At 41.6% G+C, this 23,488-nt stretch overlaps 1 protein-coding gene and 1 pseudogene across 1 annotated transcript; both read right to left on the reverse strand.

Moving 5' to 3' along the window:
• Window positions 1-12,472: 12,472 nt before the first annotated feature.
• On the reverse strand, window positions 12,473-13,030 carry LOC136148268 (interferon tau-like). The gene has a single exon (XM_065907735.1). It carries the CDS (start codon window positions 13,028-13,030, stop codon window positions 12,473-12,475), a length of 558 nt encoding a protein of 185 aa, XP_065763807.1.
• A 5,435-nt stretch (window positions 13,031-18,465) lies between these two features.
• LOC136148254 (interferon omega-1-like) lies at window positions 18,466-19,036 on the reverse strand (annotated as a pseudogene).
• Between the last annotated feature and the right edge of the window lie 4,452 nt (window positions 19,037-23,488).

The raw sequence follows: 23,488 nt of genomic DNA on the forward strand, positions 1-23,488 counted from the left end.
TGTTTTTCTTTGCAATTATGCTAGAAAGTAAAATTCCACAGTTGTTCTGTGGGCAACTAGGAAACAAGGGTAAGTCTCAATGTCATGAATGTGAAAGAAATGAAGTTGCTTTCCCTGACACAGTGATGTGTCTCGGTTAGCCAACTTCAGGGCAGCATAGCTGGGGCCTAGGCTGTGGCAGAAGGGAAGGATCAGGTCAATATGAAGAACAGAAAGGCTGGGACATGGCTGCTTCTGATAAAAGCTCAAGGAAGGACAAGTCCTGAGTCTGTGGACTCCCATCAGCTTTGTAATACTTGGCACCTGAGTTTTGTTTCCTTTAATCCATATGTGGTCAGTATAAGGGAAGAAGGAAGAAGTCACTCGCACCAGTTCATGGGAGATGGGCAATCAGAACCCCACTTGCTTGAACACTAACCCTCTCTCACAGGGTCAAGGAGACCAGCCTTGCTGTGCATCTGTGAACATCCACCTGGGCAATGAGAAGTTGCATTGAAAAAAATTAGAATGAAAGGGAATGAAATGATTCCAAAAGATCCTGATCTTAATCTGGGTAACAATAATTATGATATGGAAAATGATAACTGAATTTTATTGATTGCTAACCCCAATCTCCCTAATATCCCACCTTGTGATATGATCCCATTGATGGGTTGGGTTTCTTCTGGTTTTTAAGAATTTGAAATGTATTTATTTTATGTATTTATTTGGCTGTGCTAGGTCTTAGGTCAAGATATTTTTTATTTTGGCATAATGTAGATTTTCACTTAATACACCGTTTCCTACCTAAGAAGCATCTTGTATGCCAAGTGCACTGACTGCATGGTGACCTGATGCCCACTAAATGTCTCTGTGTGCTTGGTATGGTCATGGGATTATTTTATTTGCTAGTAAAATTTTTAAATGTGTAGATATGCTTTGTAGAATGCTAGAAAAGATTAACCTATTCTAATTTGCAGAGGTAGAATTTTTGCATTAAAAATTATATTTGAGCAAGGCACATATAAGGTATCGTAATCTTTAGGGTAGAAATGAAATAATGGCGAAATTGTTGTATACACCTGTCACAGTAATAACGCTCACAGCTCTTTAATGTGTCCCTGATGCATTGTATAATGTACTCATTTAAGATAATTTTGCAGGTTGGTATATTAATATCATATAGAGTACATAACATGAGATGTATATTGAATGAAGTACAGTAGTCTCATTACCCCATTTTGATTTTATTTGGAGAATAATTGCTTTACATTGTTATGTTGGTTTCTGCTGTACAACAACATAAAATAGTTATAAGTACACATATATCCACTGCTAAGTCCTTATTTTAAAGCTGAGAAAACAGTAGCATTGGATAGAAGAATCAACTGGACTAAATGATGCAGGGAATTGTGGGACAAGGAAAGCGATGCCCAGATAAGAAATATACTGGTCACCTGAGAAGACAAGAGTAACCCACAAAAATAAAAACAAAAAATGTAGCAAGATTGGCATTTTCAAACAGTTTAACCGGTAAAACTATTTTAAGCTTATCATTATGATCATTATTACACTTGCACTTTATTGACACCCCTGAGGACCAGCAGTATCCTACCGTTGTGCAGGATGCTGGGTGGGAATAAGAAATGGAGACTTGCTCCTGCTCTGGGGAGTCAATTCCTCCCCACTTAAGGGACTGTCAGTTAGAAGGTCCTGATGGAGGATGTGTGTGAGGGAGGGGAGTTTAAAATGAAAAGAAAGGCTTTGATCTTGAAAAGTACAGATTATAGGAAATTCTTAAAATAATAAAAGTTGAAATATGGTGAATGAAATGTAGAAATTGGTGGGATCTTTGTTGATCAATTTTGATGAATGAATCCTGGCTTATTACTGCAGGAACTTGGATATACTTCAATAAAAATCTTTTCTGTAGAGCATGCTGACATATTGATTTTCAAAATCTTTCTTAGAAAATCTTACTAGAATGCTTCGGAAGATGGTGGAAGAATAGGAAGGGGAGACCACTTTCTCCCCCACAAATTCGTGGAAAGAACATTTGAACACCGAGCACATTCCACAGAACAACTTCTGAATGCTGGCAGAGTACATCAGACACCCAAAAAGGCAGCCCTTTGTCTTTGAGAGGAGGTAGGACAAAATATAAAAGATAAAAAGTGAGACAAAAGAGGTAGGAGCAGAGATCCGTCCAGGGACGGGAGTCTAAAAAAGAGAATTTTCCAGACACCAGGAAACACTCTCTCTGGCGGGTCTGTGGCGAGCCTTGGAATCTCAGAGAGCAAAACAAGCAGAAGGAAAAATAAATAAATAGTGAAATCCCACAGATTACATGCCTAACAGCAACTCCCAGCGCAGCAGCAGCCCAGACACTGGCATCCCCCACTTGCAAGCAGGGGAGGGACAGGGAGGAGCGGGTGGCATTGCTTAGGGTAAGATCTGGGCCTGAATACCCTGAGGGCAATCTGAGGGAACTAGGTTGAGATAGTAACCCAGACTGTGGGATAGCTATCCCCTGAGCTCCGTGAAAAGCCCAAACCTAAGACACCGCCAGGCAGGCTCAAAAGAGAAAGGACTGAGCAGAGCCAGCCGGCTGCGGACGGGCCCATTCCCCGCCGGAGCCTGGCAGGGGAGGGCAGCCAGAGCAGGAAGGGGGCGATTGGCCCCAGAGAGGCATCCACCAAACTGCAAGCCGACTTCTCTGCTAACCAAGACTTCTTGGGGCTCTGGACGGTCGACATCCGCCGGGAGGGTCATAGGCAGAGAGCAGCTCCCCAGAAGAGACACAGGGCACACCTAAGAAGGCCAGAAAACCGAGCGGCTGGAACCGGGGAGGGGGTAAGCCGCAGCCTCCACCTGGGGTGAATACGCGTGCCTAGCACCGGGTCACCTGAGCGGCTCGCGCCTGGGAAGGGCGCAAAACACTGGCCCAACCAAGTCTGCGCCTTTGTGGAGTACCGAGAACCTGGACCTGAGCGGCTTAGACCTGGGAAGTGTATGTAAACCAGGGCCCACCTCAGACAGTTCCCGGCAGAGCAATCTAGAGTCTGAGCAGTGTAGACGGGGAAAACACACACGCCGTGAGCGGGGGCAAACCAGTGTGGCTGAGTCCCTGTGAGCACACGCCAGTGATATGTGTTCGCAGTGTTCCTCCCTCCCCACAGCACGACTGAACAAGCAAGCCTAAAAAAAGTGACCACCACCCACCCCTTGTGTCAGGGTGGAAATTAGACACTGAAGAGACCAGCAAACAGAAGCTAAAATAAACAGAGGGAACCGCTTTGGAAGTGACAGTTGCAATAGATTAAAACCCTGTAGCTAGCACCGACTACACAGGAAGGGGCCTATAGACCTTGAGAAGTACAAGCCGGAACAAAGAATTATCTGAAGATGAACTGACCCCACACTCTCTGCAACAGCTCCAGAGAAAGTCTTAGATATAATTTTACTATTATCATTTTTTATATTTAAAAAACATTAAAATTTTTTTTTATTTTATTTATTTTTAAGTCCCCATTACTCCTTTAATTTTCATTTTTTATAGCTTACTATTACCTTGCAAAAAAAAAGGAAAGATCCTATTTTTAAAGCAGACTTCATATATTATAATCATGTTATAATTTTATAATTATATTTTATATGAATATATTTATATTAATATATTATATTATAGTAAAAAACTTCACATATTATAATCTCTGTGACTAGTTTTGGTTTATTTTCTTTTTTTCTTTTTTTTTTAATATTGTATTTTTGGGAATCAAACCCATACTCAAGATTTTTAATCTTTGCTTTTTGGTATTTGTTATCAACTTTGTACCTTTAAGAACCCAAACGTCAGTAGCCATTTTTACTTGGGAGCGGCATCACTAGCCTGATTGCTCTCTACACCTTTGGACTCTCCTTTTTCTTCACCAGGTCGCCTCTATCTTCCCCTGCCATCTTTTCTTCTCTACCCAACTCAGTGAATCTCTTTGTGTGTTCCGGGCTGTGGAGAACACTTAGGGAACTGATTACTGCCTGGATCTGTCTCCCTCCTTTTGATTCCCCCTTTTACCCTCCTGGTCACCGCTGTCTCCGTCCTCCCTCTCTCCTCTCTGTTCAACCCCGTGAACATCTCTGAGGGGTCCAGACTGTGGAGAGCACATAGGGAAGTGATTACTGGCTACCTTGCTCTCTCCCCTTTTGATACACCCTCTGCTCCTCCTGGTCACCTCTCACTCCCTCTTCCCTCTTCTCTTCCCCATGTAACTCTGTGTGCCTCTCCAGGTGTCCCTCACTGCAGAGAAACTTTTCATCATTAACCTAGATGTTTTGTCATCAGTGCTGTATAGATGGAGAAGTCTTGAGGCTACTGTAAGAATAAGACTGAAAACCAGAGGCAGGAGGCTTAAGTCCAAATCCTGAGAACACCAGAGAACTCCTGAATCCAGGGAGCATTAAATGATAGGAGCTCATCAAACGCCTCCATACCTACACTGAAACCTAGCACCACCCAAGGGCCAACAAGTTCCAGAGCAAGACATACCACGCAAATTCTCCAGCAACACAGGAGGCTGACCAAAGTCACACCAAACCTACTGACATCTCAAAACTTATTACTGGACACTTCATTGCACTCCAGAGAGAAGAACCCAGCTCCACCCACCGGAACCCCGACACAAGCTTCCCTGACCAGAAAACCTTGACAAGCGACCCGTCCAACCCCACCCACAGCGAGGAAGCTCCGCAATGAACAGGAACCACCAACTGCCAGAATACAGAAAGGCCACCCCAAACACAGCAATATAAACAAGATGAAAAGGCAGAGAAATACCCAGCAGGTAAAGAAAAGGATATATGCCCACCAAACCAAACAAAAGAGGGAGAGATAGGGAATCTACCTGATAAAAATTCCAAATAATGATAGTGAAAATGACACAAAATCTTGTAAGCAAATTGGAGTTACAGATCAATAGCCTGCAGAGAAGGATCAAAGATGCAAGAAAGGTTTAGCAAAGTCCTAGAAGAAATAAAAAAGAGTCAATATATAATGAATAATGCAATAAATGAGATCAAAAGCACTCTGGAGGGAACCAAGAGTAGAATAAAGGAGGCAGAAGATAGGATAAGTGAGGTAGAAGATACAATGCTAGAAATAAATGAAACAGAGAGGAAAACAGAAAAAAGAATTCAAAGAAATGAGAACAAACTCAGAGACCTCTGGGAAAATGTGTAATGCCCCAACATTCGAATCATAGGAGTCCCAGAAGAAGAAGACAAAAAGAAAGACCATGAGAAAATACTTGAGGAGATAATAGTTGAAAACTCCCCTAAAATGGGGAAGGAAATAATCACCCAAGTCCAAGAAACCCAGAGAGTTCCAAACAGGATAAACCCAAGGCAAAACACTCCAGGACAGATATTAACCAAGTTAAAAAAGATCAAACACAAACAACAAATATTAAAAGCAGCAAGGGAAAAACAACAAATAACACTCAAGGGGATTCCCATAAGGATAACAGCTGATCTTTCAATAGAAACTCTTCAGGCCAGAAGGGAAAGGCAGGACGTATTTAAAGTGATGAAAGAAAATAACCTACAGCCCAGATTACTGTACCCAGCAAGGATCTCATTCCAATATGAAGGAGAAATAAAAAGCTTTACAGACAAGCAAAAGCTGAGGGAATTCAGCACTACCAAATCAGCTCTCCAACAAATGCTAAAGGATCTTCTCTAGACAGGAAATACAGAAAGGTTGTATAAACTTGAACCCAAAACAATAAAGTAAATGGCAATGGGGTCATACTTATCAATAATTACCTTAAATGTAAATGGGTTGAATGCCCCAACCAAAAGACAAAGACTGGCTGAATGGATACAAAAACAAGGCCTCTATATGTGCTGTCTACAAGAGACCCACCTTGAAACAAGGTACACATGCAGACTGAAAGTGAAGGGCTGGAAAAAGATATTCCATGCAAACAGAGTCCAAAAGAGAGCAGGAGTACCAATACTCACATCAGATAAAATAGACTTTAAAACAAAGGCTGTGAAAAGAGACAAAGATAGACATGACATAATGATCAAAGGTCAATCCAAGAAGAAGATATAACAATCATAAATATATATGCACCCAACATAAAAGCACTGCAGTATGTAAGACAAATGCTAACAAATATGAAAGGGGAAATTAGCAATAACACAATAATAGTGGGAGACTTTAATACTCCACTCACTGCTACGGATAGATCAACTAAGCAGAAAATTAACAAGGAAACACAAACTTTAAATGATACAATAGGCCAGTTAGGCCTAATCGATATCTATAAGACATTTCACCCCAAGATAATGAATTTCACCCTTTTCTCAAGCTCACAGGAAACCTTCTCCAGGATAGATCACATCCTGGGCCATAAATATAGCCTTGGTAAATTAAAAAAAATTGAAATTATTCCAAGTATCTTTTCTGACCACAATGCAGCAAGATTAGATGTCAATTACAGGAGGAAAACTATTAAAAAGCCAACATATGGAGGTTGCACAACACGCTGCTCAACAACCAACAAAGCACAGAAGAAATCAAAAAAGAAATCAAAATATGCATAGAAATGAATGAAAATGAAAACACAACAACCCAAAACCTATGGGACACTGTAAAAACTGTGCTAAGGGGAAGGTTCAAAGCAAAACAGGCTTACCTCCAGAAACAGGACAAAAGTCAAATAAATAACCTAACTCTACACATAAAGCAACTTAAAAAGGAAGAAATTACAAACCCCAGGGTTAGTAGAAGGGAAAAAATCTTAAACGCTAGGTCAGAAAACAATGCCAAAGAAGGAAAAGAGACCGTAGCAAAAATCAATAAAACCAAAAGCTGGTTCTTTGAGAAGGTAAATAAAATTGAAAAACCATTACCCAAACTCATCAAGAAACAAAGGGAGAAAAATCAAATCAACAAAATTAGAAATGAAAATGGAGAGATCACAACAGATAACACAGAAATACAAAGGATCCTAAGAGACTGTTATCAGCAACTATATGCTAATAAAAGGGACAACTTGGAAGAAATGAACAAATTCTTAGAAAAGTACTACTTTCCAAAATTGAACAAGGAAGAAATAGAAGATCTCAACAGACCCATCACAAGCACGAAAATTGAAACTGTAACCAGAAATCTTCCAACAAACCAAAGCCAAGGACCAGACAGCTTCACAGCTGAATTCAACCAAAAATTTAGAGAAGAACTAACACCTATCCTACTCAAACTCTTCCAGAAAATTGCAGAGGAAAGTAAACTTCCAAACTCTTTCTATGAGGCCGCCATCACCTTAATACCAAAACCTGACAAAGATGTCACAAAAAAAGAAAACTATAGGCCAATATCACTGAGAAACATAGATGCAAAAATGCTTAACAAAATTCTAGCAAACAGAATCCAACAACATATTAAAGAGATCATACCTCACGACCAAGTGGCTTTATCCCAGAGATGCAAGGAGTCTTCAATATCTGCAAATCAATCAATGTAATACACCACATTAACAAACTGAAAGATTAAAAACCATATGATTATCTTTATAGATGCAGAGAAAGCCTTTGAGAAAATTCAACATCCATTTATGATAAAAATCCTCCAGAAAGCAGGAATAGAAGGAACATACCTCAACATAATAAAAGCTATATATGAGAAACCCTCAGCAAACATTATCCTCAATGGTGAAAAATTGAAAGCATTTCCCCTAAAGTCAGGAACAAGACAAGGGTGCCCACTCTCACCACTACGATTCAAAATAGTTTTGGAAACTTTGGCCACAGCAATCAGAGCAGAAAAAGAAACAAAAGGAATCCGTACTGGAAAAGAAGAAGTAAAACTCTCACTGTTTGCAGATGACATGATCCTCTACAATGAAAACCCTAAAGACTCCACCAGAAAATTACTAGAGCTAATCAAAGAATACAGTAAAGTCGCAGGATATAAAATTAACACACAGAAATCCCTTGCATTCCTATACACTAACAATGAGAAAACAGAAAGACAAATTAAGGAAACAATTTCATTTACCTTTGCAACGGAAAGAATAAAATACTTACGAATAAATCTGCATAAAGAAAACAGTCCTATATATAGAAAACTATAAACCACTGATGAAAGAAATCAAAGAGGACACAAATAGATGGAGAAATATACCATGTTCATGAATTGGAAGAAGCAATATAGTGAAAATGAATATACTACCTAAAGCAATCTATAGATTCAATGCAATCCCTATCAAGCTACCAATGGGATTTTTCAGAGAACTAGAACAAATAATTTCACAATTTGTATGGAAATACCAAAACCCTCGAGAGCCAAAGCAATCTTGAGAAAGAAGAATGGAACTGGAGGAATCAACGTGCCTGACTTCAGTCTCTACTACAAAGCCACAGTCAGCAAGACAGTGTGGTACTGGCACAAAGACAGAAATATAGATCAATGGAACAAAATAGAAAGTCCAGAGATAAGTCCGCACACCTATGGACAACTTATGTTTGACAAAGGAGGCAAGAATATACGATGGAGAAAAGACAATCTCTTTAACAAGTGGTGCTAGGTAAACTGGTCAACCACTTGTAAAAGAATGAAACTAGAACACTAACACCATACACAAAAATAAACTCAAAATGGATTAGAGATCTAAATGTAATACCAGACATTATAAAACTCCTAGAGGAAAACATAGGCAAAACACTCTCCAGCATAAACCACAGCAGGATCCTCTATGACCCACCTCCTAGAATATTGGAAATAAAAGCAAAAATAAACAAATGGGACCTTATTAAAATTAAAAGTTTCTGCACAACAAAGGAAACTATAAGCAAGGTGAAAAGACATCCTTCAGAGTGGGAGAAAATAATAGCAAATAAAGCAACTGACAAAGAATTAATCTCAAAAAGATGCACACAATTCCTGCACCTCAATTCTAGAGAAATAAAAGACCCAATCAAAAAGTGGGTGAATAAACTAAACAGACATTTCTCCAAAGAAGACATACAGATAGCTAACAAACACATGAAAAGATGCTCAACATCACTCATTATCAGAGAAGTGCAAATCAAAACCACAATGAGGTACCATTACATGCCAGTCAGAATGGATGTTATCCAAAAGTCTACAAGCAATAAATGCTGGAGAGGGTGTGGAGAAAAGGGAACACTCTTACATTGTTGGTGAGAATGCAAACTAGTGCAGCCACTATGGAGAACAGTGTGGAGATTCCTTCAAAAACTGGAAATAGAACTGCCATATGACCCAGCAATCCTGCTGCTGGGCGTACACACTGAGGAAACCAGATCTGAAAGAGACACGTGCACCCCAATGTTCATCACAGCACTGTTCATAATAGCCAGGACATGGAAGCAACCTAGATGCCCATCAACAGATGAATGGATAAGAAAGCTGTGGTACATATACACAATGGAATATTACTCGGCCATTAAAAAGAATAAATTTGAATCAGTCCCAATGAGGTGGATAAAACTGGAGCCTATTATACAGAATGAGGTTAGCCAGGAAAAAAAACATAGTACAGTATACTAAAGCATATATATGGAATTTAGAAAGATGGTAACGATAACCGTTTATGTGAGACAGCAAAAGAAACACAGATTTATTGAACAGTCTTTTGGACTCTGTGGGAGAGGGAGAGAGCGGCATGATACGGAAAAATGGCATTGAAACATGTAAATTATCATATGTGAAATGAATCACCAGTCCAGGTTCGATGCATGAGACAGGATGCTTGGGGCTGGTGCACTGGGATGACCCAGAGGGATGGGATAGGGAGGTAGGTGGGAGGGGAGATCAGGATGGGGAACACATGTACACTCATGGCAGATTCAAGTCAGTGTGTGGCAAAACCAATACAATGCTGTAAAGTAAAATTAATTAACTAATTAATTTTTAAAAAGGACGTAGGGAACAAACAAAGAAAATCATACTATTTCAAGACAGACAACATACGTATTTCCAGTAATGAACCTCTTGTTCAAAACTCAGCCACCCGTATTTCCATGGTGGTGAATAAAAGATATGGAGGTTGTGCATGAGATAGTTCTGCATATTGCAAATGGTCAAATATCAAAGTTTTGGGTTAGCTTCTGGTTCAAGATGGCAGAGTAGAAGGACATGCACTTATCTCCTCATGCAAGAGCAACAAAATTGCAACTAGCTGATGAACAACCATCCAGAGGAGGACTCTGGAGCCCACTAGCAAAGGATGCCCCGGGTCCAAACACAAAGAAGAAACTACAATGAGATGTAGGAGGCGCTCAAACAATAAAAATAAATCCCATACCTGTCAGATGGGAAACCAACAAACAAGAAAATAATAATACCAAAAAAGTTCTCCCACTGGTGTGAAGGTTCTGAGCCTCATGTCATGCTTCCAAGCCTGCAAAGGGACTGGCAATCCCCAGGGAATCTGACTCTGAAGGCCAGTAGGATTTGATTCCAGGACTTCCACAGGACTCTTGGAGAGACTCTCCTTGCAGGGGCCAAACAAAGTCTTGCATGCACCAAGACCCAGGGGAATGGAGCAGTGACCCCACAGGAGACTGAACCAGACCTCGGTCCTAAAGTTGAGTCTCCTATGGGAGTGTGGCTCAGAAGTGGCTTGCCCTGGGGACAAGGGTACTAGCAGCAGCAATCCTGGAAGGTGGCCCTTGGTGTCAGTCCCCTTGGACGTTGCCGAAAATCAAGCACTCCATTCATTAGTAATGTTTCTCACTTCCTTAGTATGAGAAGAGATAAAACTGGCTTCTGAACCACTTGTTGGTTTTTGTTCCTTCAGTAGCAAAACAGAGGCTCCCGGAGGTGACATTGCCAGCAAGTATGGACAAGGGATTTTATGGAAACAAGAAGTAGGATTGAACCTCAGACAGCCCAGAACTGGAGATTAGAACCATACACTTCACAGCCCCTGCTGTTTCTTTGCTGTCTCTGATTGTCTTTGATTATCTTCACTGATCCACAATCTCTATTCTTTCCCTGTTATCGTACCTATGTGAGATCTAGCATTTCTTACTAATTCATCTTTCTCAAAGAGTTTTTATGAACTCATAGGAGTGTTTTCTAGAGATATGAAACCCAGAAATTGGAATGCTCTTCAGCATACAGCAAAGGAAAGTTCTCACACTGAAAGCCTATGGAACTAGCACCCAAGGTGAAAAGAAAATACTTTGCGGGGGCCTAGCACCTTTCCAGTGTCGCCTTCCAGTCACTGTCTCAGGCCAGCTGTCCTGTCTCCTCCCTGCGGGCAGGCACTCTGTGATCCTCACAGTCCTGATGATTTCTGCCAGGAGCGCTTGATGCCTCTTGTGTGATATGTCCTCATTGAATCCAAACAGTAGTGATATGAAAACCACTCATTGTCCCCATATTAAAGATGAGGAAACTGACCTGTAGTGTTTGTGGTATGTTTCAGGGTCACACTGTGGGTAAATAGCAGAGCTGGGAATCAAAGGTTTTGACATTTCTAGAACTTCTTTCACTTGGGCTGTCTTTCTGTGGCTTCCACTCTGACTAAACCATGCAGCTAGAAACCAAAACAGATCCGAGGTTCTGTGTTGGAAGCAGTGAAGGTACTGTGTAATGGGGTGAACTGCTCAGTCAGGCAGGACTGAGGAGAAGGTGGGAGACAGAGTAATAGGAGTCAGGAGAGGCCAGTTAACACCGTATGTCCTCAGCTTTCCAGCAGGAGGAGACTGCTTCCCTCATATACTTATATCAACCATTCTGTAATGAGTGGGTATAAATTAGTTATGCCTATGACATCAAGATTAACCATTTTGTGCAATTTCATAATTTCCCTTCGTCTTTTTTCTATTTGGCACCCTCCACAGCTTATAGGATCTTAGTTCCTCAACCAAGACTCCCTGAAGGAAAAAAGAGTCCTAACAACTGGACCCATAGAAAATTCTCAGAATTCCACCTTTTGACAAACATTTCCTAGAAAATGATAGAACTGTTCCACAGTATAAAGTGAACAAATACTATTTTCTGATAGGTGTATGTAGAAAACATAAGGATTTAGGTTTTCAAAGTAAAAACTCAAGAAATTTATCTTGATAACTACTTAATAAACAAAACAAATAACAATTTTAATGAAAGAGGGAAATATATTTTCTAAATTTCAATACAATGTAAACATACACATCTTTTATATGAAAATATAAATATGATGAGATAAAATATTACATGAACTAAATAAAGAAGAAATAAATAACATCAGGGCAGTCATTGCTTATGAATTGATACCCCTGCACTTGAATACTTTGATATCTACTTGCTTATTACCACTGACAAGTATTGGCTGAGTTAATTCAATAAATTTGGTGGCTGAAGCAGAATTCAGAGTCTTCTGAAATGACCCCAGATGAGTATACAAGGGTGACGTGTCATCTTAGTCAGTGAGAGTCATGTCAAGGTGAGTTCAGGTCTCCATCTTACATTCTTATCCTATCTTGCAAGCTGGTTGATGACGACAGAGAAGGCTCTCCTTATATCCATACTGACGATGTCCCAGGCACAGTCGCTGTATTCCTTCTCATTCAGGAAGACATGGATTTCCTGGAAGTACGTTGTCACGGCCTCTGTGGGGTCCATCCTTCCCAGGGCAGAGTCTTCCTCTCCCATCACCTGCCACCGGCAGTCGTCCATATCGGCCAGCTGCTCAAGCAGTCCAGTGCAGAGCTGCTCCAGGAGGGTGGTATCCGAGGCAGCAAAGAAGCGCTTTGTGTCGATGAGGTTGAAGCTCTGCTGGAGCATCTTGTGGAGCACAGAGATGGCCTGGGCCTCCTGGAGCTGGCCGCCCTCCACCATCTCCTGGGGAAAAGCAAACTCTTTTCTGTCCTGCAGACAGAAGCGAGGGGAGAGCCTCCTCATTTTGTCCAGGAGAGTGAGGGTCTTCTCAGTGCCAGCCAGCACGTGGTTCAGAGACAGGTCACAGCCCAGGGATCCTCCAGAGCCACAGCTGGCCAGCACCAGGGCCATCAGTAGAGAGAGCACCAGGGCCATGGGGAAGATGAGGCTGCTGCTGGGCTGGCGGAGACAGAGTCTGCTGAACCTTGAGGTAGGTTCTCTGATGCCATGCTTTCTGAACAAGGCCATTAAATAGGGAACACGGTAGTTTTCATTTTCTAATCATTCTATACACTTTTACTTCCTTTTTTGGTTTTCTGTTATGTATTCTAAATACAGTCAAAGTAAATTTCTTCCTTCTAGCCTGTTAATGTTGCCTTTTCCTAGTGACTTCAGAAGTGCCCATCCAAATGAATATTATTCAATCAAATGGGAAAGGTCTTCGTCTTAAGTCTGTATTGATGGACATGTGTAATTGCACAGGTTATTGCCCTTTATCTCTCATTCATAAGCGTTGTTGTCCTCTCATACATGAACACATTGTTGGCTTGCTCTTAGGCTCCATTTTTCCCTCTTAGTTTCCATAGGAAGCCAGGCTCTGTCAGCCCTAGTTGTTTGTTTCCCTATTTGTAAGGGATTTACCAGATCACCCTGGCAGTTAAGCTCTTGGAAACAAAGGATAACTTTTCCTTAGTGTTTGATTTAGACAAGAAGCTGATTATTATCAGTCCTTGAACTCCTCCCACATTTCTCTTCCTTGTGGAACACATTCCTGCAGATCCCTGCCCTTCAGGGAACCACGAGGGCAGGTCTGTTAGAGACATCATTTTTCTTTCCACCATTTTCTTATTGGACACCTGTGGTCCTCCACAGACTGGCCAATACACCCACCAGAATCCTAGTTCTTCTCAGGGTACATGGGTGAGGAGATTCTAATTCCAAGATAATTGTATTTCCCCAGCAATACCTCACTCACAAGGGAGAGACCACATGGAGCCACAGCCTGTCCTCTGGAGTGAGTGAGTCCCTTCCTCACCTGCTGGACTCCCTCCCTGAGGACAGGCTCACCACATCCTGTGGACAAGAATCTCCTTTCTGTGGAGGGCCTGTTTATTTATTGGGAAGGTAGTCTTCCTGAAACCCCACCCGCTCCCCTGGAGTGGTTGTGTGAATGACCCTAGTTCTCGGTGGTGACCTCTTCCTCTACTGACCCATTTCGCCAGGTGTCCAAATTGTCAGCACTGCTCAGAAGCTGAGAGCAAAAGTGTGTTTGCGCAAGCTGGTGGAGGAGTTTCCAGCTGCAATTATTTTAACTTTTCATAGATAAATAATATTTACTTTGCCAAATATAGGTTTTAGTATTCAACCCTTTTACTTAAACTCTTCAACACTTGCTCTGCTCAGAGTTTCTGAGCTGAAGGAAGGAGATTCAGTGATGGTGTTGTCCCTCATTGGAAGCTTATGTCACAGAATCTAATGAGTTTCCGTCATTTATTCGGGCAGTTGATTCTACTGGGCATCTCTGTTCCTCTATTTTGCCTCTTCTGAGATTGCAAGGCAGTGAGACCCAGGTTACTAGATCAGGATAAATAGCCTTCTTTCCTTTCTTGAGCATAATTTTTCATTTAAACTGTTTATATTCACTTAATGACTTATTGGACAATGTTGGTATTCTTCTTCTGCTCTGGTTCTATTTCATAATGAGACAAGAACAATAAAGGGAAGTAAAGAAAGCCAGAGGGGCTGCATCTCTATCACTTTCAAGATGTTAGATTTTTTTGTTTGTTTGTTTCTGTTTGCAACTTTCCTAGAAAATAAAATTGCATAGTTGTTTTGTGGGCAACAAGAAAACAAGGGTGAGTCTCAATGTTGTGAATATGGAAGAAGGGAAGTGGTTTTCCCCTGGCGTCATGAGGTATTCTGAGTTAGCAAACTGCAGTGCCAACCCCTTCCCTGATGACATGGAGGGTGATGTTCTCCAGCCCTGGAGAATGGTGATCATCATCATTGCCACCCTCTGACAGACCAGGAATCGCCAAACTCAGCGCTTCAGTGTAACTGAGTCTCAGGGCTCCAGCTCTACAAGGAGCTCAAAGCTGCCTTCCCTCTGCCTCTGCGGCTGGGATGGGCACCGCAGATCTCCCTGTAACAGACCAACTGGCCCTGCCCGCCCAGCGGGCACCAACTGCGGGTCAAGCGCCTTGAGCTCAAGCGCAAGATCCACCAAGGAGAACAGGGGAGTCCCAGTGGGCAGGAGCCCCAGGCCTGGGCAAGGCGCTGCTGGGGCCCCGGGAGCACGTGGAACCACGGGAGCAGTGAGGAAACTCCCTTTTTCGGCCAACATCCCAGGGCAGCTTTGCAGCCACTTTGCTTGGAGCCTGTGATTTCTGCACCTGCCTCTGTGTCCTTCCTCCCCTTCCTGGGAGGAAATTTTAGCCCGGGCGCTTTACCCCAGTGCCCGTTTATGCAGTGATTCACTGGTGGAGATCTGAGCATGTTGGGGTGTATTTTCAGGTTCAGGGTTGTTTCTGGGGAAAGGACTGATTTGGGGAAAGGGGATAAGGCACCTACAGTCTGGACTTACATATTTAGATATTGGCGCCCTCTTGTGGGAAGATTTGAGGACAAGACTGAGACTTACAGGAAAGGGAAAATGATTTCATTTAATATAAATGGTTAATTTCTCCTTCAATGTTCAACTCGTTGAGAAATATTTTAAAATGTATAAATAAGTCTGAAACTTACACCAAGTTTAAATATTTTCCTTATGCCAAAACAAGATCAAATGCAAATGTTTTCTAAATGACTTCTTTCTTCATCTCAGTTCAGTTGAGCAAAACCTGTAGTTGACAAACTTATGACCCGGGAACCACCTGAAATAATTAATCTCAATTTTCAAAATCTTTCTTTCTTTTCTTCTCTTTTAGCCTAGGGTCTTCTGTTAAGCTTTCAAATTTATACATGGTCTTGCATTGGAGAGTTTTATGAACTTTTAAAAATGTCACTTCATACAGATAAGTTGCTTTAAAATTCATAATCAAGATGTTTTTGTGTTCAGCATAATGTAGGTTTCCACTTAATATACCATTTGCTACTTCATAGGCACCTTATAGGCTAAATGTACTGATTGTATGCTGACTTGATGCCTAGTAAATATCTCGGTGTGCTTGCTATAGCTGTGAGATTATTTCATTTGCTAGGAAAATTTAAAAATGTGTAGATATTCTTTGTACAATTCTAGAGAAAAATAACCTATTCTAATTTGCAGAAGTAGAAGTTTTGCATTAAAAATTAGAGTTGAGCAAGGCACAGATATGGCATAATCCTCTCTAAGGTGGATATGAAATAATGGTCAAAGTTTTATATACACCTGTCACAGTAACAACTCTCACTTTTAAAATGTTTAATTTTAATGTGTTAATGTTTCCTGTGTCCCGGATGCTTTATATAATTTACTCATATATGCTAATTTTATAAGTTTTTGTATTATAATCATATAGATTAAATAACATGAGATGCTTTATTGAATGGAGTACAGTATTCTCATTATCCCTATTTTGATTTTAAGTGGAGAATAATTGCTTTACAATGTTGTGTTGGTTTCTGCTGTACAGCCATGTAAACCAGCTCTGAGTACAAACATATCCCCTCCTCCCTATTTTAAAGCTGAGAAAAATGTAGGATAGGACAGAAAAATCACCTGGACTAAATGATGCAGAGAACTGAGGGAAAAGTAAAGAGATGACGAGATAACAAATATACTGGTCACCTGAGAAGACAAGAATAACCCACAAAAAAAAAAGAAAAAATGCAGCAAGATTGTTGTTTTCAAGCAGTTTAACTGGTAAAACTATTTTGAGATTTACACTTCATTAATTAATGTTTCTCATGCCTTCAGTATAAGAAGGGTAACAGTTGGTTTCTGGATTCTTTGTTGGGTTTTGGTCTTTCAGTAGCAATGCAGAGACTCCAGGAGGTGACATTGCCAGCAAGTATAGACAAGGGGCTTTATTGAAAAGAGAACTAGGATCCAACCCGGGACACCGTAGGACTGGAGGGCAGAAATCCATTTCAGAGCACCTGCTCTTTCCTTCCTGCCTGTGCATGTGTTTGATTTTCTGCATGGATATGAGATCTCTATATTTCCCTATTATTCATCTTTGTATTACATCAAAGCATTTTCTACTAATTCGTCTTTCTCAAAGAGTGTTTGATAACTCATAGGAGTGCTTTCTAGAGATATGAAACCCAGAAATTGGAATGCTCTTCAGCATACAGCAAAGGAAAGTCCTCACACTGAAAGCCTATGGAACTAGCACCCAAGGTGAAAAGAAAACACCTTTGCCGGGGGCCTAGCACTTTCCAGTGTCGCCTTCCAGTCACTGTCTCAGGCCAGCTGTCCTGTCTCCTCCCTGAGGACAGCCATCTGTGATCCTCACAGTCCTGATGGTTTCTACCAGGAGTGCTTGATGATTCTCGTGTGACTGAACTCGTTGAATCCAAACAGTAATCCTGTGAAAGCTACTCTTATTGTGCGTGTACTAAAGATGAGGAAACTGACCTGTTCCATTTGTGAGATTTTTCAGGGTCACACTGTTGGTAAATAGCAGGGCTGGGATTCAGAGGTTTTGGAATTTCTAGAACTCTCTTTCACTTGGGCTCTCTACCTGTGGCTTCCACTCTGACTACACCGTGCAGCTAGAAGAAATCAGCACAGAACGGAGCTCGTGTGATGGAGGCAGTGAAGGCGCTGTGTAAGGGGGTGAACTGCTCAGTCCTGAGGAGGCAGGGCTGAGGAGAAGGTGGGAGACAGAGGAATAGGGGTCAGGAGCGGCCATCAACACCTCATGTCATCAGCTTTCCTTTATATCAACCATTCTGTAATGAGTGGGTATAGATTCGTTATGCCTATGACATCAAGATTAACCATTTTGTACAATTTCATAATCTCCTTTCTACCTGTTTTTTTCTCGGCACCCTCGACAGCTTGTAGGATCTTAGTTCTCAATCAAGGCTCCCTGGAGAGAAAACTCAGAGTGCTAAAAACTGTACCACCAGAAAGATTGAAGAATTCCACCTTTTGACAGACATTTGTTAGAAAGTCATAGAGCTGTTCCACAGTATAAAGTGAACAAATACTGTTTTGTGATAGGTATATATAGACAAAGTAAGAACTTAGTTTTTTAAAATAAAAAAGCTCAAGAACTTTACCTTGATAAGTATTTAATAAATAAAACAAATTACAATTTGAATCATAGAAAGGGGACTATATTTTTTAAATTTCAATACAATGTCAGCAGACACATCTTTTATATGAAAATATAAAATATTGAGATACAATAATATTAAATAAATAAAATATAAATAAATTACATCAAAGCAGTTGTTGCTTATAGACTGATACTCCTGCAGCTGGGTACTTTTATATCTCCTTGCTTATTACCACTGACAAGTATTGGTTGAGTTAATTCACTAAATTTGGTGGCTGAAGTAGAATTCAGCATCTTCTGAAATGACCCCAGGTGGGTATACGAGGGTGATGTGGCATCTTAGTCAGTGAGAGTCATGTCAAGGTGAGATCAGTCTCCATCCTACATTCTTAACCTTTCTTGCAAGTTGGTTGATGAAAAGAGAGAAGGCTCTCCTTATATCCAGTCTGACGATTTCCCAGGCACAGTCGCTGTATTCCTTCTCATTCAGGTAAACATGGATTCCCTTGAAGTACGTTGTCACGGCATCAGTGGGGCCCGTCCTTCCCAGGGCAGAGTCTTCCTCTCCCGTCACCTGCTGCCAACAGTCATTCAGGTCAGCCAGCTGCTGACCCAATCCAGTGCAGAGCTGCTTCAGAAGGGTGGTGTCCCAGGCAGCAGAGGAACGCGTTGTGTTGAAGACGTTCAAGCTCTGCTGGAGCATCTCGTGGAGCACAGAGATGGCCTGGGCCTCCTGCAGCTGGCTGCCCTCCACCAACTTCTGTGGAAAAGCGAAGTCTTTTCTCTCCTGCAGACAGAGGTGAGGAGAGAGTCTCCCCATTTGGTCCAGGAGAGTGAGGTTCTTCTCAGTGCCAGCCAGCATGTGGTTCAGAGACAGGTCACAGCCGAATGATCGTCCCGGGCTGTAGCTGACCAGCACCAGGGCCATCAGTAGAGAAAACACGAAGGCCATGGGGAAGATGAGGCTGCTGCTGGGCTGGCAGAGTCGGCGTCTGGTGGAACCTTGAGGTAGGTTCTCTGATGCCATGCTTTCTAAGCAAGGCCGTTAAATAGGGAACACGGTAGTTTTCATTTTCTAATCATTTCTATACACTTTTACTTCCTTTTTTGGTTTTCTGTATGTATTTTCAATACAGTTAAAGAAATTTTCTTCATTCTAGACTATTAATTTTGCCTTTTCCTAGTGACTTCAGAAGTGCCCATCCAAATGAATATTTTTCAATCAAATGGGAAAGGTCTTCGTCTTAAGTCTGTATTGATGGACATGTGTAATTACACAGGTTATTGCCCTTTATCTCTCATTCATAAGTGTTGCTGTCCTCTCATCCATGAACACGTTGTTGGCTTGCTTTTAGGCTCCGTTTTTCCCTCTTAGTTTCCATTGGAAGCCAGGCTCTGTCAGCCCTATCATTTAGCTATTTGTGAGAGATTTACCAGATCACACTGGCAGTTAAGCTCTTGGAAACAAAGGATGACTTTTCCTTAATGTTAGATTTAGAGAAGAAGCTGATTATTATCAGTCCTTGAGCTCCTCCCACATTTCTTTTCCTTCTGGAACACATTCCTGCAGATCCCTGCTCTTCAGGGAACCAGGAGGGCAGGTCTATTACAGACATCACCCTTTCTTTCCACCATTTTCTTATTGGACACCTGTGGTCCTCCACAGACTGGGCCAATACACCCACCAGAATCCTAGTTCTTCTCAGGGCACATGGGTGAGGAGATTCTAATTCCAAGATAATTGTATTTCCCCAGCAGCACCTCACTCACAAGGGAGAGATCACTTGGAGCCACAGCCTGTCCTCTGGAGTGAGTGAGTCCCTTCCTCACCTGCTGGACTCCCTCCATGAGGGCAGGCTCACCACATCCTGTGGACAAGAATCTCCTTTCTGTGGAGGGCTTATTTATTTGTTGGGAAAATAAATTCTCTTCCTAAACTCCATCATCTCCCCCGGAGTGTTTCTGTGAAGGACCCTAGGTCTTGCTGGTGACTTTCTCCTCTCCTGACCCATTTCCCCAGGAGTCCAAAGAGTCAGCAGTGCTCAGATGCTGAGAGCAAATGTGTGTTTGTGTAAGTTGGTGAAGACAATTTCCAACTGCAATCATTTTGCTTTTAGTAGATAAGTAATATTTACTTTGCCAAGTATAGTTTTTATTTTTCAACTCTTTACTTAAACACTTCAACACTTGTTCTGCTCAGAGTTTCTGAGCTGGATGAAAGAGATTCAGTGATGGTGTTGTCTCGTGATGGAAGCTTATGTCACACAGTCTAGTGAGTTGCAGTCATTTACTCAGGCAGTTGTTTCCACTCGGCATCTCTGTTCCTCTCTTTCTGTTTCCTCTGAGAATGTAGGGCAGTGAGACCCAGTCTATGAAATCAGGAGAAATAACCTTCTCTCCTTGAGTGTGGTTTTTCATTTAAACTTTTTATGTACACTTAGTGACTTATTGGACAAGATTTGTTTCACTGCTCCTTCTCTGGCTGTAATTCATGACGAGGTGAGAACAAGAAAGGGAAGTAAAGAAAGCCCGAGGGGTTGCGTCACTTTCAAGAGGTTAGATTTTTTCGTTTCTCTTTGCAATTTTGCTAGAAAGTAAAATTCCACAGTTGTTCTGTGGGCAACTAGAAAACAAGGGTAAGTCTCAATGTCATGAATATGAAAGACCTGAAACAGTGATGTGTCTGGGTTAGCCAACTTCAGTGCAGCATCCTGGGGCCTAGGCTGTGGCAGAAGGGAAGGAACAGGTCAATATGAACAACAGAAAGGCTGAGACATGCTGCTTCTGATAAAAGCTCAAGGAAGGACAAGTCCTGAGTCTGTGGACTGCCATCAGCTTTGTAAGACCAGCCACCTGATTTTCCTTTCCTTTAATCCATATGTAGTCAGTATAAGGGAAGAAGGAAGAAGTCACTCGCACCAGTTCATGGGAGATGGGCAATCAGAACCCCACTTGCTCGAACACTAACCCTCTCTCACAGGGTCAAGGAGATCCACCTTGCTGTGCATCTGTGACAAATCCACCTGGGCAGTGAGAAGTTGCATGTGACAAGTAAACAAAGAATCTTTGTTTACTTATTGGGAAGATAGTCTTCCTGAAACCCCACCCTCTCCTCTGGAGTGGTTGTGTGAAGGACCCTAGTTCTCAGTGGTCACTTCTTCTTCTACTGACCCATTTCCCCAGGTGTCCAAATTGTCAGCACTGCTCAGAAGCTGAGAGCAAAAGTGTGTTTGCGCAAGCTGGTGGAGGAGTTTCCAACTGCAATTATTTTACCTTTTCATAGATAAATAATATTTACTTTGCCAAATATAGGTTTTATTATTCAACCCTTTTACTTAAACTCTTCAACACTTGTTCTGCTCAGAGTTTCTGAGCTGGAGGAAGGAGATTCAGTGATGGTGTTTTCCCTTACTGGAAGCTTATGTCACAGAATCTAATGAGTTTCAGTCATTTATTCGTGCAGTTGATTCTACTGGGCATCTCTGTTCCTCTATTTGTGTCTCCTCTGAGATTGCAAGGCAGTGAGACCCAGATTACTAGATCAGGACAAACAGCCTTCTTTCCTTTACTTGAGCATAATTTTTCATTTAAACTGTTCATATACACTTAGTGACTTATTGGACAATGTTGGTATTCCTCTTCTGCTCTGGTTCTATTTCATGATGAGACAAGAACAATAAAGGGAAGAAAAGAAAGCCAGAGGGGCTGCATCTCTATGACTTTCAAGATGTTAGATTTTTTTTTTGTTTCTGTTTGCAACTTTCCTAGAATATAAAATTGCATAGTTGTTTTGTGGGCATCAAGAAAAAAAGGGTGAGTCTCAATGTTGTGAAGAAGGGAAGTGGTTTTCCCTTTCCGTAAAGAGGTATTCTGAGTTAGCAAACTGCAGTGCGGCACGCCTGGGGAGTAGGCTGTGGCAGAGGGGGAGGATGAGGCCAATATGAACAACAGAAAGCCTGGGACAGGGCTGCTTCTTACAGAGGCTCAGTGAAGGCCAAGTCCTGAGTCAGTAGACTGCCTTCAGCTTTGGAAGACCAGCTAGCTGATTTTCCTTTCCTTTAATCCACATGTGATCAGCATAAGGGGAGATGGAAGAGAGACGGGCAATCAGAACCCCAGTTTCTAGAACACAAACCCTTTCTGGCAGGGTTGAGGAGACCAGCCTTGCCCAGCATCTGTGTAGTTGATAAATCCACCTGGGCAATGAGAGGATGCTTTGAAAAAACTAGAATGCAAGGGAATGAAATGATTCCAAAAGATCCTGATCTTAATCTGGTTAACAGTAAAATTATGATATTAAAAGTAAGAGCTGCATTTTACTGGATTGCTAACCCTAATGATCTCTTTAATATTCCAGTTTGTGATATGATCACATTGATGGGTTGGGTTTCTGCAGGTTTTTGAAGAATTTTAAAAATATTTATGTGCTTCTTTGACTGGGCCAAGTCTTAGTTGAAGCATGCTGGATATTTCATCTTCCTTGCTTCATGCAGGATCTTTACTTGGGCCATGGGAAGTCTTGCCTGCCTCATGCAGGATCTAGTTCCCTGAACAGAGATCCAACTCAGGGTCCCTGCTTTGGGAGCATGGAATCCTGGCCACTAGACCATCAGGGAAGTCTTAAGGGATAGGGTTTCAATATATGAATTTGGGGAACACACACACATTCAGTCTGTAACATAGTAATAAGAAGATACCAAGGTATTGTGTTTATGGTAAGGATTCATTAGGATATGTGTCCTTCTCGGTATTTATTTGCAGAGAGATAACACATTCCCTGATGCTACCCTCACTTTTTATGGCACATCCACCCTGAATTGTTTACTAATTAACTGTTATTCATGTTGTACTGTGAACCTAGTTACCAAGGATCTACCAGGCTTCCCTTGTGGCTCAGATGGGAAAGAATCCGCCTGCAATGCAGAGACCAAGGTTCAATCCCTGAGTTGGGAAGATCCACTGGAGAAGGAAATGGTAACCCACTTCAGGATTCTTGCTTGGAGAATTCCTTGGGCAGAGGAGCCTGACAGGCTACAGTTTATGGGGTCGCAAAGAGTCGGACTCAACTGAGCAACTAACACTTTAGCCAGACAAATTCCACAGACTGTCAGTGTTCATCAAAAATGACAGTGACAACAAGGACAAATTCCTTAGCCTCTGTAAGGGACTCACTTAATCCTTCCAACATAGTTGAAACTGAGTCAATATTCTCCTTTTCAAGAGCGCCCTACTAAGACATTATTTGAATAAAATAATCTAAGAATGAATTTGTAAATCCAGGTTTCAAAACCTAATATGTCAGATTTCAAACTCCCTATCCACAGCATAAACACCTGAGCACACTGCATGTACTGAACTCTCACTTATTTCCCTATTTTACTTCTAACACAAGATGTTCCTTTGT

Source organism: Muntiacus reevesi, chromosome 17, assembly GCF_963930625.1.
Source record: "Muntiacus reevesi chromosome 17, mMunRee1.1, whole genome shotgun sequence".
Classification (NCBI taxonomy): domain Eukaryota; kingdom Metazoa; phylum Chordata; class Mammalia; order Artiodactyla; family Cervidae; genus Muntiacus; species Muntiacus reevesi.